The sequence below is a fragment of the Cheilinus undulatus genome, linkage group 8 (assembly GCF_018320785.1).
Source record: "Cheilinus undulatus linkage group 8, ASM1832078v1, whole genome shotgun sequence".
Lineage (NCBI taxonomy): Eukaryota > Metazoa > Chordata > Actinopteri > Labriformes > Labridae > Cheilinus > Cheilinus undulatus.
This window is the reverse complement of record NC_054872.1, coordinates 9,623,469-9,642,794: the sequence shown is the minus strand read 5'-3', so window position 1 is coordinate 9,642,794 and position 19,326 is coordinate 9,623,469. Positions and strand designations below refer to the sequence as shown.

General features: G+C 38.2%; 1 protein-coding gene across 3 annotated transcripts in view; it reads left to right on the top strand.

Moving 5' to 3' along the window:
- The window catches only part of oxr1a (oxidation resistance 1a), a 186,320-nt gene that overhangs the window by 69,597 nt on the left and 97,397 nt on the right, over positions 1–19,326 (top strand). For all 3 annotated transcript variants that reach the window (XM_041792777.1, XM_041792774.1, XM_041792775.1), the window contains one exon: positions 17,569–17,762. In XM_041792777.1, coding sequence (XP_041648711.1) covers positions 17,569–17,762 — 194 coding nt within the window. The remainder of the gene's footprint in view (positions 1–17,568; positions 17,763–19,326) is intronic.

Below are 19,326 nucleotides of genomic sequence, written 5' to 3'. Positions count from 1 at the left end.
TGGCACAGAACTTGGCATAGCATTTGAAGTGAGCACTCCAGGACATGTTTCTAATCTTCCCCACTGTAGCCTTAATCCACTTTGACCTGAAAAAGTGATTTAGGGTTTCACTGTGGACAGGAATCTCATGGCCTAAATAGACTGACAAAAGTTCTAGAAAAACAAGAGGAGCAAGATAGCCATGGTTCTCTGAGAGCTGCTCCCAGATAAGCTATATGCTATATAATTTCTGGATGGAAATGTAAGTGCTGTGAAAAAGTAGTGGCACCCTTCCTGTTCACTTTTTTCAGGCATATTTTTCTCACTTAAATTTTTCAGATAATCAAAAAAATTCAAAATTAGACAAAGATAAATGGATCAAACACACAATAATGTTTTTGAATAAGGACTTTTTTTATTGAGGGACCCTATGTGAAAAAGAAATCGCCCCCAAAATCAAATTACTGGTTGTTCCAACCTTGCATTTGTGATAACAATTTGTGATAATAGCACTGTAACTAACCAGGCCAAGGGCGATGTGCAATTTTTTCTTTAAGCACATTCATGATCATGTGCAATATATCAGCACACTTGCACTTAATCACTAGGGCACTTTATCATCTTCCTTATGCACTTTAACTGCAACCATCACTTTATTTCTGGTCTGTCCTAAGCTAAGTATCATTATATTCGGGTCTTTGTATTTTCTTGTACTGTCCATGTTGTCTGATTTTGGTGTTATCTGATTTTGATGTAGATTTTTAATGTACTCTTTGCTGTATATACCATCAACCTGCCGGGAACTACAGATGGAAACTAGCCTATGGCTACAATCTGGCACATTTATATGTTCATGTCCATTATTGTGCTTTGTCCCTTGTTACAAATAAATAAATAAATAACTACCAATGAGTCTTTCACATCGCTGTGGAGGAATTCTGGCCCAGACTGTCTGTTTAGGGTCATGCCACAGCGTCTCAATTGGATTTAAGTCCTGTCTTTGGCAAGGCTACGTCAAAACCTTCATTCTTTTTAAGCCATTCACTTGCTGGTGTGTTTTGCATCATTGTCCTGCTGTGTAGCCCAAATGAGCTTGAGCTTGAGGTCATGAACTGAATGCCGGACATTCTCCATCAGGATTTTCTGGTAGAGAGCAGAATCAGTTACGATAAATCATCCAGGTCCTTATGCAACAAAGCAGGCCCAGACCATCACACTACCACCACCATGTTTGACTGCTGGTATGATGATCTTTTAATGAAATGCTGTTAGTTTTATGCTATATGTAACAGGATGCACACCTTCTGGAACATTCACCTTTTGTCTTCTCAGTCGTATTTTCCCCAAAGTCTTGGCGATAATCAAGTAGTGTTCTTTTTGTCAGCAGTGGTTTTGGCCTGGGAACTCTCTCATGGATGCCATTTTTGCCCAGTGTCTTTCTTGTTGTTGAATCATGACCTTAACTGAGGCAAGTATCTTCATCTGTGTCTTCTTCATAGGTGTTCATGAAAGAGCTGGGTCTCTAAATGTTTCTCCGTAGCAAAAAGGGACACTGCTGATTGATTAGTTTTTTCTTAAATTAGCTAGTGCTACTAAGCTAATGATTTAGGCCCGCATTGTGAAAGTAGGACCAGGTGCCTTGCACTTTCAGGCAGAAGGAAGCCTTGATCATAAAGTTTCTACTCTAGTGAGGTGTCATTTCTCATGGGCACCTGCTGGAGCTTTATGCCAGTAAAGCCGAGGTCTAAGGCCTAAATGTACGTGCAGAAGACACACACAATCTGCCTTCACAGTTTTCAGTTGTTTGACTGCTGATGAGGATTTCAGGCAGTCTTCAATGCAAAGTATTCATGACTTATATCCTACAACATAGAAGCGGCAGCGTAATGTGCTTTGGGAACCTTTCACATCCTCTGTTGTGCATGCCCACATAGCCATTACGGTTGCAGAACTACACATCATTTAGGACTGAAATGATTGACTCGATTCAAAAAACTCCTCGAGGCTTCACTTAAAACAGTCATTTATTTATAAATGTCCATAGTGTAAGCTTGGACATCCCGCTGTGTGCACCTGCTTTTTTGGTTATTAAAACATAACATGCAGTCCAGGTAAAATGCGACATAAAAATCAAAGGGTAAGAGAAAGAATATGCAGTGGTGCTGACATGCATCCGCTTTGCATCTTTAAAGCATCCACTGCACTGTCGTAGAAGTGCAGTGTGGTAATGACAGGTTTAAATAAAAAGAAAGTTTTCTACAGAGAGTAAAGAGACTGCAAGGTTGAAACTACGCAGATCTCTGAGTTTACGCGCTGCCTGCAGGTGTCGCTCATTTGAGTTTGTGTCTGCAGACTTCACAAACGTCACTGATTTGCCGACAGTTTTTAAAGAACACCTACAGGCTTCACCATTCAAGCCCAGTTTTTCCTCTCTCTCTCTCTCTCTCTCATTCTTTGTGCACATGCTGTACAAATAATTATGAATTATTTAAGATTCAGCACCCCCACGTCTTTGTTACAGTGTATTTTTCAAAAGGCTTCGGCATCCCTAAAGTATTTAATAAGACTTCATTTTGATCATAAGCTACCAGTCAGAAACACATTATTTCAACTAGGCCTGGGAGATATGGCCTAAAAATCATATCACGGTATTTTTCTTGCCTTCAACAATAACTGTATTATATCACGTTATTACAGAATTAAAAAGAGATAATGCTTTTTAATCCAAATTCAAGTGTTGTCAATCCCCTTCTCCCATTAAAACAAGCCTTTGATGGCATACTCAATTTATCTGTAAGTATAGGAACACAGAAAACATGTTTTTTTTTTTTTTTTTAAGTCTCTCTAGTTTTACTTCTGTTTAACTGCACTCCAAGTTCCGCATTTCATCTAACCTGATGAGGTGTGTTAAGCTGCTAATGACTTGAACACGTTCCTAGTGAATAAAAGCGTTTTAGATAAATTACAGCCACGGACTTTTATGTGAAGAGCTTGACAAAAGTTTGTGTTTAGCATTGAGTTAGCTTAGCTTTGGCTTAGCTCCGTACCGGAGAATACGGCTAGTTTACAGCAGCTTTTCTGACCTCATTTAACATCGCAGCCTGGATCTTTGACTCACTGTGGACTTAGAAATAAAGTGGAAAGTTAAAATAGACTTTTAAACGGTTGTGTATGCCGTTGTAAGAGGAAGAGCTGCAGCGCTGGGCTCTGAGATCAGCCAAAGCAGCACTTAGCTTGTGTTACAGCCCCAGGCAGGCTGACAGAAACAGCACACTGACTTGGTACAGCCATCAGACTTTGAGAGGAAAAAACACGTGTTTTTGCCTGCTAGCTCACACTGAGGCAGATATGATGACGTCATTAACAAGCGCTATCAGGATTGGTCAGTAGAGTCCAAATCTCTGCTGTAGGCCAAATTTATATCATTTATACCGTCTACCTCATATACCGCACACCCCTAATTTCAACAGACAGGGACTGAGAAAGAGAGAGCAAATAGGTCAGAGTTCATCATCATACAGTCAGGATTCAACAAGTCACAGGTCCAGATATGGTGTCAAAAAGTATTTTTTTCAGCAGATTAACCCACAAACATTAAAACTAATTGCAAAAAATTAAAGTGAACATCTTTTAAAAAAATAGATCATATTCCTGTATTGTCAGAGTATAGCTTACAGGCATCATTAGACCACTGTGTGAATGATGGTGCTTTGTTTCCTGCTAGAATGTGAAATATTGCTCTAATGCATGAAAAAGAGGATGTTAAGATGATGACATGTCCATTTTAACAGCAAATTGGAAAATAAAAATAAACTACAATATAAGAAATAAAATGTTAGCACCTAAAATTTCCTGGGATAGGATCTCTAAACCCCAATTATCGCATAATCTAATTTCAGTTTTTCAGCTTCCTTTCCTTTAAATTTTTATAAATGTGAATTGCCATCAGAATTTTATTGCACTTTGAAAATATATTTTCTATGGAGAACAAATTAATGCCAGTTATTAATATACATGTAGTTCATTTAAGGGAACCATCTTCTTTTCTCTGGTACTCTTGTAAAAAAGCAAAAGTGATTGAATTTTAAAATGCAGTATTTCTTATTGGGGTACTCAGTTACAAAGATAATCATCACTGTAGCCCTAATATCATTCAACCCTAGTTTTTAATGTGAGTATTATTTATCAGATATAAACTTATGTTGAATGTTCAGCAATAATCTGAAATAATACAAATGACAAGCAAGAATAAAACTACATCAAACTCCATCCTTTTACTTCATATCACTACACAAAACCAAATGCATCCCACACCCAAACAGAGCACCACCAGTCCTCCATGTTAACTGTGACTGTGTCCTTTGTGCAGAAACAACAAGAACCTGAAATGATTTGAAATTCTCTAAAAAAAAAAAAAAAAATGCACGTTTGGATGTATGCCCATCCAAGTCTAGCCGAGCACACAACATGCCATGCCCACGTACATATACATGTAACTTGACATATGTGTGCATGTGGTCATGCGTGTCACGTCCTGTCTGCAGCTGCTGTGTGTGTAAGTGAGTAGCAACCAGAGGGTCACACTCTGAAAGTCGTGCATGTGTCAGCTCTATTGTCCTGTCAGTCAGAATTAGCATAGGACTCTAGGGCATCAACATGTTGTGCTTGTGGTCAGCTCTTTTGGTGTGTAAGTACATGAACTGACAAATATCCAGCTGTTTAGAGATTATCATCTAAAAAAGGATATAATTTAATACAAAATACTAAACATGTTTCTTAGATATAAGTGGGTGGGGGGCTACAAGGAATGAAGGTTGGGAATCACTGTCGCAAAGTCACAAGATTACTAGATTAAAAACCTTAATTTACAAGAATTAGGTAATTAATTCAGGAATAAACCTTTAATTTTAGTCTATGGTGATCTTATTCATTCTGAAGATAGACATACAATTACACCGTTTTTTTATGTCACAGAGTATTGGCTTTATATTTGTTACTGTCAATGTGAAATTACTGAGAGCTATGTGTGACTGACCTTTAGAAAGTTGTTCACCTCTTTCCTGGCTTTATTCAAGCAGAGCAAATATAGGTGCCTATGACATCACCAGTCTCAATGGGGAATTACCCCGCCCCCCTAATGCTACAATGATAAAAAAATCACTGAGCAGTTCATCTCAGTAGAGTCTGTCATTGGCTGATGTAACTGCCTTTATTGAAAGTTAACAGCCAGCTACATGCTGGGTTTTTGTCCATTGTGAGGTATTTCCCAAATCTATCAGCTACGGTGGCCTACAGGTGATTGAAAACATCATAATGGAGAGATTTGTACCAGAAAACAGTAAATTTAACCCCCAATTTTTGTATCTCTGCTCTGGCACAGAGCCAGGCAGCTGTGCTCTCATCATAAGCTTTTCTTGTATCTGTGAGAATCATAGTTCTCGTGAGTGGGCGTGGCTTCGGCTCAGTGAACGACACGCCCACACCGTCCTAGAACAACTATAGTACAAACTTTATTTTATTTTATTTTAATCTAGACATCTCCAATTTTATTCTTAAACATGGTACCAAAACTCCTTTATAGGACTATAAAATTGCATCTTAAGCCAAAGCCTAAATTTGAATGTAGATTAATTTAATGTTTAAAGTAAATATTCAGCTTCTATTTCTACATGGATCAACTTCATCCAAAACAGTGGTGGACAACTGTTGGCCCGGGGGCCACAAGCAGCCTGCTCCCTCACTCAGTATGGCCCTCAAGTGTGTCTAGGAAATTTTAGAAATTGTAAAATGGGGGAAACATGATACACATTCTGCCATAAAAACATAAAAATAGATACATTTCTTTAATTATCTTTGACTGCCAGTATATGTATTTGAAATTAGAGATATAATTGGCCTTAACTTTCTTAAAAATGTATGCATCCTTAATGTATTTCTATAATGACCTAGATATGCAAGTAAAAATACTAAAATAACCAACTTTAATGTTCATTGCACTACAAAAAAAAAAACCTTGATTCTTGTTTTAAATTCTGTAACAAGCTAAATAAATAAAGCATCACTATTTGTATTTGCATGATGAAAACCTTTTTAGTTAGAAGTAATTAAAATTATTTTATAGAGAATATTTCACAATTTGTAACAAATTGGCCCTCTGGTAGTGGGAATAAAAATGATGTTGCCCTCTCAGTAACCTATATCATGCTTGGTAAATTTTATCGGGTCTACTTGATGACATGATCTAGAGGTTTTTTTTTGTAATTACGTACACTAATAGAATTACGCACAGGGCTCAAGTTACTCATCTCTGCTTGATTATAGAAAGAAATGAGACCAATAGCTTCATAAGGAATTATCTTTTGATCAAAATGTTAGGACTGTGTTTAAACTTTTTTTGTATTATTGTGAGCAACTTTATAATTTCAAGTGAAGTTGAACATTCAAGGCCATCAGTCACCTCACCCCCCTGTAGCTTTCTGACCTCCTGCACATTAGCACATCCTCCCGCACCACCATGGGATCTGGAGCCTTGAGCCACCATGCTCCCTCCTCTGGAACTCCGTCCCACCAGACGTCTACATAATTTAATATCTGTAAACCTGAAGTTTTCAAACTCACATATTGGGTTTGATTGTCCTTCTGGAACTTTGTCCCGTCGCCACACAGGATCTCTGGAGCTCAGTCAGAACAACCACTGGGTTCTTAGACACCTCTCTTACTAAGGCCCTTCTCTCCTGACTGCTCAGTTCAGCCAGGTGAGCAGCTCTGAGGAGAGTCCGAGTTGTGCCAACTGATTCCCTTTTAGAATTATGGAGGCAGCTGTGCTCTCTGTAAATTTCTCTGATTTTTTGGAACCTTCCCCAGATGTGTGTCTTGCAGCAATCCTGCTCTGAAGTCTGCAGGAAGTTCCTTTGCCCTCATGGCTTTGGTTTTTGCTCTGATATGCATTGTCAGCTGTGAGGTGTGTGCCTTTCCAGACCACATCAAATCAATTTAATTTACCGCAGGTGGACTCCAATAAAGGTGCAGAAACATCTCAGCAAATATCTAGAGAAAGGGGAGCAACAGGAGCTAAATTTCGGTGTTTTTGCAGAGTCTGAATGGTCATGATTGTGACATTTCAGTTTTTTATTTTAAATTCGCAAAAAAATTGAAATTCTGTTTCACTTTGACATGATGGGGCTCTGAGTGTAGATTAATGAGAATAAAAATGTTTTTTTCCTATTGTAGCATCAGGCTGTAACTGAAAAAAGTGAAGAGGGGGTCTGAATACTTCCTGAATGTCCTGCATGTGCATGGATAAAAATAAAAAATAAATAAAAACTGTCATCACTGCCCCTCTCCTGCCCTCTCTTGCCATAATGATATGCCACTGCTAAAAAACTCCACCACTCAGAACACATTTGTGATTGTGCACCACCACCACCACCACAAGCTCACAGTCGCGTGACGTCACACTTGATACTGCTGCTGACCAATCATGTTGCTTCCTGATGCTGGCTTCCAGCAAATGAGAGCAGAAGAGCAGGACAGAGGCTAGCAACAAGAAAGAGGAGGAGAACAGTGGAAGACTGCAGTAACAGAAAAGTGGACACAGTGATTGCCAATGGCTGTGTACGACTGAGCTTCCATTTCTGATGACAAATAAAGCAAGCGCATGCTTGTTTTTCAGCTTTTGTCCATATTTGCTTGGGCCAGCAAGACATATTAGTCCTGCCCCTGTGTCACATATAATAGGGACATTTATTCTCTTTCTTTTGTGGGCCGTGAAAGCTGAGAAAATACCTCCCTAAGTCAAGATAGAGACCAATATAAGTGTGTTTTTAGAAAAAATGAGCAGCTCTCTGCATAGCTCTGAGAATATGTGTGCATGGTCAATAATCCCAATAGTTTCCATTCCTTATGTCATGGGCTGGGCATATGATCACATGGGCACAATGATATAATAAAACTTTTAATTTTAAACCTCAGAGTTGAAGAAATAGCCTAAGGGTGATTTTAAAAGGCTGTATTTGTTTGATAGTGCTAACTAGGTTTAAGTTTTAACCTGGAGTAAAAATGACCACAGGTCTACTTGTACGACTAAGATTTGTAAAGTGAGGAATCTGAACACCACTACTGCGTCAGTATAACTACAAAATAACTTTAGTCAGGAAAACTCTCGTCATACATTTTTACATTTTATTGCAAAATGGATCTACAGTTTTACTTAGCAGAGAAGGCTCTGCTCAAAAGATGCTCCCTGGGTTAGTCGAGCAGCATGCTTTGATTTTCCAGCTAAAACCCTGTATAGATGGATAAATTTATGACAATGTCTACTGAGTGCAATGAAATTTGTTCAAAAGCAATTAATCCATAGTAGCATGACCCTGAAAATAAGGGTGCAGTTAGCTTTATGCTATAAAGGAGGAGGCTGGGGTGGAGAAGGTTAAGCTTTGCTAGCAGCAGCAGCAAGAGCTGTGATTGGCTGTGTGAGCTGGGAGGTAATAATCGGGATCAGCTGTCCATCGGCTGATCACAGTTGGGGGGTATGTCTACCATGTTCTGCATGAACTAACGCTGAGCTTCATTATCATAAGGTCATTAAACATAAACACTGTTTAGGTGGGTGGATAGAGATGATATTAGCTACATATAATAAATTTAAACACCATCAAGAACAAACATAACCACTCTGTCATTTAGAAAGCAGGAAACAAGCATGTTTTTAAGTCCTGTAATTTGCTGGAACGTTTTATCATTATTGATGTTTTTGACTTTAGTTGTGCTTTTAAATGTGACTGCAGCGTATAGCTTCGGCTAACACCATTATTCCTTTGGCTCCAGAGAGCACTCATTTCAAATGTGAAAATGTTTTTCATGTTGGATTATTGAGCCATCAAAAGCATGGTCTAGAGCTGCCCTGTCCTGACCTTCTTTTGTTATGATCTGACTGAATATAAAGAAGTTGATTTTATTGGTTGGTTGGTTGATCAGTTAAAAGAGTATGCTGTTAACTTGTCCAGATATACTGCCAATTGTAGAAGAGCATTTATACAGCCAGTTGGAGCACTGCTTTTTTGCAGCCAATAAGAGTCCTGCTTTCACAACTCATAGGAGAACGTATTTTGAACAGCCAATAGGTTTGCTTTATTTATAAATCCCAGTAGGGCTAATAACTGTTAGGATATTATTTTAATCACAAATTTAAGCACCCAACAAAAATTCTGCTTTTAGGAAGCCAATATAGGGATGGGAATCGAGAACCACTTCCAGTAGAGAACCACTTCTAACTGGTTTAATCCACATCATTTACATTTAAACTTAACAGTTTCTCTACTTCCATGTGCTTTGAAAACATGGCCTTGTGAGAGGCAGTCTGCAAAAAAAGCAAGAATGGAGAAGGAGGAAGTAAACATGGCGGACAGTCACAAAAACAGGCTGTGTGTGTGGCTTCATTTCTCTTAAAAATGATGCAAACAGTACAATGTGCAACGTCTGGACAAAGGTGATTTCATGTGAGGCATGCATCTCTTTACACAAGAACTGTTGATATTGTACAAGACTGCAATTTATTTTTTTTGCATCCAAAGATTTAGGATCACGAGACTAGATTCACATTTATTCAAGGTTTTATCTTTTAGAGAAAATGGTCAGTAGTAAATGAAATATCAATAAAATCATATCAACTCCTAAACCTGTGTAATAAGACAAAATATGGACTTTTTTAAGCTTTTTAAGTTTTATTGCATATCTTATAAAATCAGCGATATTTTCCTGCTTTAAGCTTTCCCGAGTATCTTTAGTGTACATAAGGTGTGTCCAAACTAACAATTGGGGCCCTTGGTCCTTTTTTATTTGGCCCACAGCAAATTAGCAAAATAGGACTTAGGTTCTGTCAAGGGATGCGTCCTATTGCATTTCTGCTTCTATCCAATATGTCAATGTTTACAAATTCCTTTTATAGATGATACTGATCAACTGATTCTGATTTACATCGTTCTGACCTAAAATTCAAAAAGACAACAGCAGCAAATTGAAGCACAAATGGTTCTCATTTGCTCCTCTGTCTGCTCTGCCTTCAGGTCTGATTTCCAGATAATACTGCCCATCAACTTCATCACCAACACTCCTATAAAGCTGGGTCTGAATCTGGACATTAGCTTTCAGCATCAGTGTTGTTCTCATCTAGGGGTGCGCCGATCGATCGGTGCCGATTTCCTTAATTTGGGGGGATCGGTGATCGGCCGATACTTACATATGAAACCAATCTTATCCACCAATCTTATCTACCTCTATCTACTAAAATGTGAAAAATGAAAGACTAAAGGAACTGATTTAATTCAGTAGTTTAGACAGCAATGCTCTAAACTTTTCATTTATATTTGACAGAACTACCTCATGTGCAGTTAAAACAACAAGTTTGTATTATTTCACAGGAATTGTTCAATGTTTTTCAATAAAATAAGATTGGAACATTGAGGTTGTATGCTATCAGTTATAAATAAAAATCGGTATAGGCCAAAATCAGAATCGGCAGGTCAGGCTTTTTAAAGATCGGTGATCGGCCCAAAAATTGCAATCGGTGCACCCCTATTCTCATCCTGACCGGGGGCAGAGCATGCGGTAGAATCTAGAAAATCTGATTTGCCACGCCAAAATCCTCAATGATGACTGGATAGCATTAGCATTATTTGTTTAAGTATGTTCACTTTCTTAGCAGATTGGTAGGTCATGTGGTTTTAGAGATGTAACAGATGTTTAATGTGTTTGCTTCAAGTTTTTTGTCTTGTGCTACAAGACCTTCAACCTCTGTAGCACCAGCGCTATGGACAAAAAAGTTCATGGTCAATCCTGCACATTGTAAGCATGGTTTTTTTTTTTTTTTACTAAATGAAAACCTTAAAGTAAGGTGCAGATATTTACAAATATTCTTGAAATCAGCTAAATTAAGCAGCATAGCACTTATTTTAAGTTAACTGTTACTAAAAAGTAATATTTCTATGCTTTAATAATCAAACGTTGTTAAATGCCGGAATGTTTTTATTTTTTTCTAGTTTCAAGTTAAAGTGTCTAGATTTATATAGTATTTTTCAGAAACCTAGCTAAACAAATTTTGCCAACTCAAGAAAATATAACCATATTTTAGAATATTTGGCTTATTTCCAGTAGGGCTGTTATTGCAGTGTACTGAAACAAAGCCTAAGAGAAGCCTCTGATGGTAGAGCTGCCAAAATTTTGAGAGTTTTCCAGAAGAAATAAAATGAGGGGTGGGCAGGAGATGGTCTAGGAAACCCTGGAAAAAATAGGAATGTTGGCAGATTTGGCCCGGTGACATCTTGGGATCCCCCAGGAGGAGCTGGAAAGTTCTTTGTCAACTTGCTACAACCTGGCCCTGGAGGAGCATGGACGGTTGGGTGGAGACAGGGCTGTCTGTCTGTTCACCCATCTATTATATCCAATCTGCCTTTTGGTATTTGGTGATGCTGTGCCAAATTTTAACTCCCATCACTGTCCGTCTCCTCTGTCTGTATCTTTCTGTCTGTCAGTCTGTTTTTCTTGCTTGTCACTGCTAGTCTCACCACTTTGATCCAGCTTAAGCTTAAAGCCTCATGGTCAGTGACACTTGAACTTGCGCCTAAGAATAGCTGCTCTGGCATTTAGCAAGGACAGATGAGTGTAATGCTGCATATAGGGCTCAATAAATCACGCCTAGGTGTCTGAAAGAAGGCTGCGAGTTGTAAGACCTAGCTACATTTCAACTGGCTCCATAAGCAATAAAGGACCTGATTTACATGCATTTCCATAGGTCCACCATGGGTCACAGCTTCTAGCATTTGTGTAATCAGTGTCACAGCTTCACTTTGGCCACTTCAACAGTGATTCTAATTCTTAGGCTTGGTCTATAGTCATCCAATTATTGTGTAATTATTTTCTGTTAGACAGCCAGACTCTGAATCTCTGAAGTCTGTTTCAATCATCTGACCCAATTAAAATTTTCTTTTCTCCATTTCTGGACTTGTGGTGAGATTAAATTCAAAGTTACAGGTATGATGAATAGAAACAGTAGAAAGAAAACAATCCTCTTTAACGCTTTCTTTTCATCTGAAACTTCTCACACAAGACTTAACAGCTGGTAAACAGTTTTAGAGCAGTGGTTCCCAGCCTTTTCTCCCAGGGAGCCCCCCTACTTGTATCCAAGAAAAGCTGAACCACCCCAGGACCCACTTAGGAATTAAATATCAAATTTAATTGTTTTCATTGACAAAATCCCAACATAATAGACCTAAATACACTTGTTATTGGCAAAAGATCTATGTATAAACTATCCATTATTACGACCCTGTATTAGGGAATTAGGGACACTATTGGAAAAAAATGATAATAGAGAGAATTTGTTAATTTTTGAGAAAAATCTAACAATTCTCAAGTTAAAAAAATTGTTAATTTATGTCAAAAAAACAGAAATCTTTGACTTAAAAAATTTAAATTTAAGTGAACTAAAACTTTGTATTTTAGAAGATCATAAAGTTGAAAAGTCAAAAATACAACCACTATTTTCAGTTTAGTTTCTTGTAAATTTTGGTAAATTTCCATCTCATTGTCTGCTCTGATTTTAGAAATTAGATGTGCATATATCTTTTAAAGCTATTTATTGCATATTAGGGCCACCCCAAAAGATTAAAAAACAAATAGGATCCTTTAGTTTTTAAATTTTTAATGTTGTACATTTCCAAGAAATCCAAATCTGTATTTTGGAGCTCAAAAGTCGCACATTTATGAGAAAAACATTGAAATTTCTGAGTCTAGAAGTTGTAGAATTTGATGTTATAAACTAAAAAATGTCACGTTTGTTGATAGCTCCAGTTAACAGAATTCTTTCCTCTTAGTCCAGATGATAATGATAATGATAATGTGATGATTCTGGGCTAATCACCAGTATTTCCTTACTGATCAGGGAGGATGTACCATAGGATCAGGCTCGCAACTGCAGGACTTATGCAAGAAAAAACAGCTTCATCCGGTCTGATTTTCTTCCACACAATTGGCTATTTTTGACCTCGTAATCTCAGAAATTTAAAGTTTTTGTCCATTTAAGTTTAAAACTTAAGATTCAAAAGTTTTCTGTTTTTTCTTGTAAATTAACTTAAAAAATTTGATTTTTTTTTCTCAAACATTAACAGATCCTTGTTTTTTAAAATGGCCCTACTGTCTTCATAATGGTTTGCTTATTCATATATCTTTCGGCATGAACTTTCTAAGTAAGTAGATATGTTATGTTGGCATTTTGTTGATAAAAACAATTAAAATTTAATTTTAAATTTTCAAGTGGGACAGAGAGGAGATTACACAGAAACTTACAAGCTCAAACGTGACTTCCTTAAAGCCAAAAATAATATGGAAGACCATCAGCATCATGGTTTTGTGAGCTTTAAAAGTGTGAAACATCTGTGCGGTAGTGCTCTCTGGTCTGCTCACTCTCTTTAGCTGTTGTGGGTCGATTGGAGTGAACCAATCTGGAATTCTAAATATCAAGGATTATTATCATTATTAAGGATTTGAGATCGGGGGCCTCCAACTCAATCAGGATCAATAACATTATCATGTTGATGCCACACACTGGAGGAATATTAGAACATATTATAGCCCATGGGGGTATCAGACCTATAATCTGACCTAAACAGTCTAATGTGATGCCAGCCTAAGGCATCAATACTGTTGGACTGGCCTGTACTGTACCTTTAGTACTGTTGAATATCAACCTTTCCTTTCCTATGGCCTTTTTATATATAGCACTGTGAGTTAATGCAGATTTCCTTCAAAATATATGCCATGTCATTGCTGCAAGGGGAATATAAACAAAGAAGATGGGAGAAAGAAATTCAAACGCAGCTCCCCTTTTTCTGTCTAATCCCTCTTTGTATGGGAGGGATAAGCTTATTTTGACTTAACCTCAAATTTTCTTCTTTTTTTTTTAAACAATGTTTTTTATGCAACCTTTGCCAACAATGTGGATCCCAGAAGTCAATTATTCTTGCTCATACCAGTTTGGCAGGGCTGCATGTTTACCACTGTCCCAGGTCAGATAACAACAACGGGGTAGAGAGCAAAGTGGCTCAGCTCCCATTTGCCTTCATTTTCTCTTCCTCAATTCATTCTCCTGTAAGCATTTTCTTTTCTTTCGCAGGTATCAGTCACAGTCAGTTCCTTTCATAATTTTCTGGTGCTCATGTGGTTTGCTTGGTGGAGACATGGTGATTTGTTTTTCCGGCTAAACAGGCTTTGCCCTGAGATTGCACAAACATAAACCTCCATGTTTGGCCAAGTGGCACCACTAGAAGCCAGTTTTGCATTGACATGAGACAAAAACGCTTAATCTTGCCTTCTCACAGATATGACGGTTTTAAGTGTGCATTTATTGTATGCTGATTACATGGATTATGTGATCAGTAAGGTTGCAAAATGACTGATCAGGGCAGAAGGTAGTGCTGTTCATAAAGTTAAAGCAAATTAGCCATGGGGTGGGGGGGTTAAGGTTTTTATGGGTGAGGAGGAGGATTTTTTGAACAGGGGTGATGTGGTCGCAGGAGAGGGTGTGGGTGATGAGGCGTGCTGCGGAGTTCTGGATGTACTGAAGTTTGTTGAAAACTGTTGAGGATGTACCTTAAAGGATGTTTTTGCAATATTCAAGTCAGGATGTGATGAAAGCATGGATGAGAGTTTCAGCTGCAGGGAAGGAGAGTAGAGGGCGGCTGCAGGTTTTGTGTTTTAGGTAGAAGTGTAAGCAAGTGCTGATGAAAGGAGAGGTGACTGGCCAAAATGATACCTAGGTTGCAGGTTTGAGGAGAGGGGGAAAGGGTGAAAGTGTCAATTTAGAGACAGACGATATGGGTGGATTTGGGTTCTGATTTATTGTAATTTAGGGAAGGGAAATTGTTATTCATCCCTGTTTTTATTTCAGAGAAGTAGTTGTTAGAGTGGGTCTGTGGTGATGGAAGTGGTGGAGATATAAAGCTGAATGTCATCGACATAGCAGTGAAAGTGAAGTCCACGGTGGTGAACGATGTGACCGAGGGGGAGCGTGTATAAGATGAATTGAAGGGGACCAAACACTGAACATTGGGAAGCCTTGTGTCAGAGGAGCAACTTTGTGATAGAAAGGCAGCTTTCATCAAATTGACCAGAAGGCGGCTATCATCCAATCAGCTAAAAAGAATGAAGCTTTCTTAGAATTGCCCAATGGAATTATTTCATTGAATCAGCCAACTGGAATGCCTCATGAATTGAAACGGCCAATAGGAAGATTGAAACTGGAATGGAATGGGTCAATCAGAGAGCAGCTTTATAGAATCGGCCAGTAAGGCTGCTTTCATCAAACTGTCCAATAAGAATGCAGCTTTCAGCTACATTCCTTTTGGACTGGGAAGTTCACCTTTAAAACTGTTATAACCCAGGAGTTACAGCCTATGCTTGACCTAAACTGACACAACAGAACCTTCCATAGACGGCGATTGGGAAAGGGCAGAGCCTTTGAAAAAAATAACTCGGAGGGTGATTAGATGAACGTTGTCTGTCACATCTTTACGGGTTAATCAGAGCAATGAAACACGTGACGTCGTAGCCCCCAACCGAATTGCAACACTACTGAGAAATAAACTTCATAGAGAGCTGCATGACGTGAACCATGGTGACTGCAAACATGTCAGTACATGGCTTTTGAAAAGAAAACTACTCACTGCTGTTCTTTGTTCTTCTTTTAACAAAGAAATGTTGTCAAATTCTGATAAAACTGACACTTTAGCAGCATCCACCTTAATGTCTTCTGCTATAATTACACTGGCCTCTTGTCGCTGCTCGCATACGTCACGACCCAGCTGCACCCAAAAGTGCCTTGACTCTGATTGGTCCTGTCACTTTCTAACCGGGCCCAAACAGTTCAGATGGGAGCTTTGCAAGATGGATTTGCCAGTGAGATACACGGAAACTGGCGTATCCATCTGCTTTGCAAAGTTATGCGTAACCTTCATTGTAAGCAAACTAGTTGTATAAACGATAGGATAAAGGGAAGAACACAGCTTATTATGAATTTTTGAAAACTGTCTTAAAACACAGCAAGTTCTCCAAATTTAGATGTTTTAAATGTTTTGGACTATCCTGTGATCTCTTAGTTCTGGTTGATGATTCATGTCTAAAGTGACATTAACAGAATGTGCTATCATTTCACTAATGTTGTGGATAGCATGCTGATAAAAGTAGTTTACTTGGAATTATAATGGTTAAGAATTTTTTACTTAGTCAGGCCTGTGCAAAAATGTGGAGAAATACACACGGTTTTATGTGTTTGTTTTTGTTAATATGCAATAATATGTTTGATTATTTTGTTCTATTTTTGTTAATCATAAAGATAATTTTAGCAAATCCTGTTGTTGATTTAGTTTATGAATCAGTATAATCAGGATGAGAAAAGTATTGCATTCTGAGGACTAATTAATGGGAACCATTTAGGTCTTTAGGTCTCTTTTGAGCTCTTTGTAACGTGGATTAAAAAGGCCTGGTGTCCAGCACTGTGAGAACTGAGTTTTGCCTTGTAATTGGACTTTATCTTTTATGGTGCTGCAGTTACAATCAAGCATAAGAAGCAGTGCTCAACAAAAAAGGTCATAAATTAACACATTACCACAGTACCACAGAGTTAGTGTTGGTACTGCATGGCCTCAGTGAAAGAGATCTAGAAGAGGGAATTCTCCTCTACTGATGAGACAGTAATTAGTGTTAACTCCTAAGGGAAAGGGGAATAGAGTCCTCTCTCTCTTGTCCTGCTCTTGTCTTAAATATCTATTAATAGCAGCAGGTCTCTACTGCTCACTCATTCTGCAGCCTCATTATGGGTTGTCCAGACAGGCAGGTGACTTACTCAAGATAATAATCAGCAAAATCTGGCATATCTAGCTGAACTGGTCTACTTTTGTTCAGATTTTATCTTTCACCACATGCAGCATATAACAGAAAGGACAATGCATTGAGAAGAAGTTTCAATTAATAGGTTTTAAAATCACCTGTCGCAGCTTGGAGATAATGTAAGTGTCCTTTTACATTGTCAATAAGGGCAAACCCACATATGATGGTTAGCATTCGCCATGAAGATTATGCATTTTCATTAATCTGGCACTGCGTCCCTTCCACAGTTGTGCACTGGAATGTGCTGTATAATTTTTAGCTTATTGAGAAAGTTATCAGGAGCCATCTTCTCTTAAATTGCACTCTAAATTTAGCAGGATTAGCTAACTGTGATCATCATCATCTGAGTTTCATGAAATGGTTTTAAAAACCCCTTTTGGAAGCTTTGCTCCTGCAACCTACCCCATCTGACTTAAGAAGATTTTCCCTAGACAAGTAAAAGAAATGTACTCTATTTTTTAGAATGTATAATATAAATGCATTATTTTTCAGGGAGTGATACAACCGACTGAATCACATTTATTTCACTACTGTTTCTGCCTACAGCCCAGTATTAATATTGGACTGCTGTAACTCTTATGTGCCTCTAAAATTACTTAACATGTTCCTGTATCAATGTTTTCTGCTTTTGTGTCTTGCTTTTCCCTGCAGGCTGAAGAAGAAGTCTCAGTCGGTGGATATTGCCAGCCAAGGTTTCTCCCCAACTCTGGTGCCAGCCTCACCCCTTAACAAGGCTGCTGCACCTGTTGTCAAGACAACCAACATTCTTGATGTGCAGGAAAAAAACACCACCAACTCCCATCGCAGCCCCCGGTGTGGCGAGCTGAAGAGAGGCTATACCATAGGTAAACAACACAGAAGATGGTTCACTGATGTGCATGATAAAGAGGACATGGGTGACTCACTAAGGAGCCCGTTCCACTCAAAAGTAACAGTGTCATGTGGGTCACAACAGTACGTGAATCGAGTTGGATACAAAAGTGTTGTGCCATTTCTCATGAATGCCAATGCCCTGAGTCTGGAGAACTGTGATTTCCTGTGAAAGATAAACAATTAGTAAGGCTGTAGCTAAGTTGAAGAGTGGGTTGATTAACAAAAGGAAAATCTGTGACTCCTTCCTCAGCTTCTGCAGTCTACGTTGTCTAAGTGTCCTTAGGCGAGACATTGAACTCCAAATTGTGCCAAAGGCAGGCTGTGTGTGGTGTGAGTGATTAGATAAACACTGATAGATAGATTGACCCCATATAGAAGTGAGTGTGGATGTGTTCTGTAAGGCTAAGACATGTTTAGAGCTGGTTCAGACCAAAATATCTGCATGCTGTTGATTGCACAAGTTTGAATTAGGGCTGAATGATTTTCATACATAATCTAATTGCAATTATTTTTCCAATATTGCAATTTAAAATGTTATTTCTCACCTTGTGTATTTTTCAACAAAAACAAGCAATAAATCATTCTATATATATCCTACATTCATTAAGGAAAACTCTCATCATACATTTAACCATTTTATTGCAAAATAGATCAACAGTATAACTTGGCAAAGAAGGCTCTGCTTAAAATATGCTCCCTGGGTTAGCCAACCAGTATGCTTTTTCTTTCCAGGTAGTGCCTAGCTAAAAGCCCCCATAGGTACATTTATAGGTACATTTGGCACATTTATGACAGTGTGTATAGAGAACAATGAAATTATTCTAGAAGCACAGATTAACCTGAATATGAGGGTGCAACGAGTTTTAAGCTATAAAGGAGGAGGCTGGGGTGGAGGAGGTTGAGCTTTGCCAGCAGCAGCAGTGTGGTGCATCAACATTAATGCAAGCAAGGATTAGTGAGAAGGCTGTCATATTAAAATAGACCACTGTGTTGTCATTGATAACTGGTTTCAGCTGGCTATTAGCTGATCACAGCTGAGTGTATGACTTCTGTGAACTAACGCTAAGCTTCATCAATATTAGACAGAACGAACCATGCTTTAAAAAATATCTAATTGCAATTATTTTTGTTCATATAGCAAATTTGATATCAATTGCTTTATTGACGAGAATTATCATTTTCATGTCACTCTCGTTTTAAGAAAAACGTACTTTAGAACCGAAAAGGAGGATTTTTGTAAACCATTCGAAAAAATGACACTTGAAGTTTGCATAATGTGTACAACATTTCTGCTGCAAAAAATGAATCCATTAAACCTCTTATTTTGACACATTTCAAGTTAAAGAAATATTGCAGCATCTGTGATTTGTAAATTGCAGCAGGCCATATTGGGATTTTTTCTAATTTGCAATAAATTGTCCAGCTTTGGTTTGAATACAGGAAATTAAGTTGTCCTCAAATCAAAAGGTGTCTTTAAGTACGGCCACAAAGTATGCCAGAACCTCAAAATATATCATAACTTTTCAAGTATTGCAT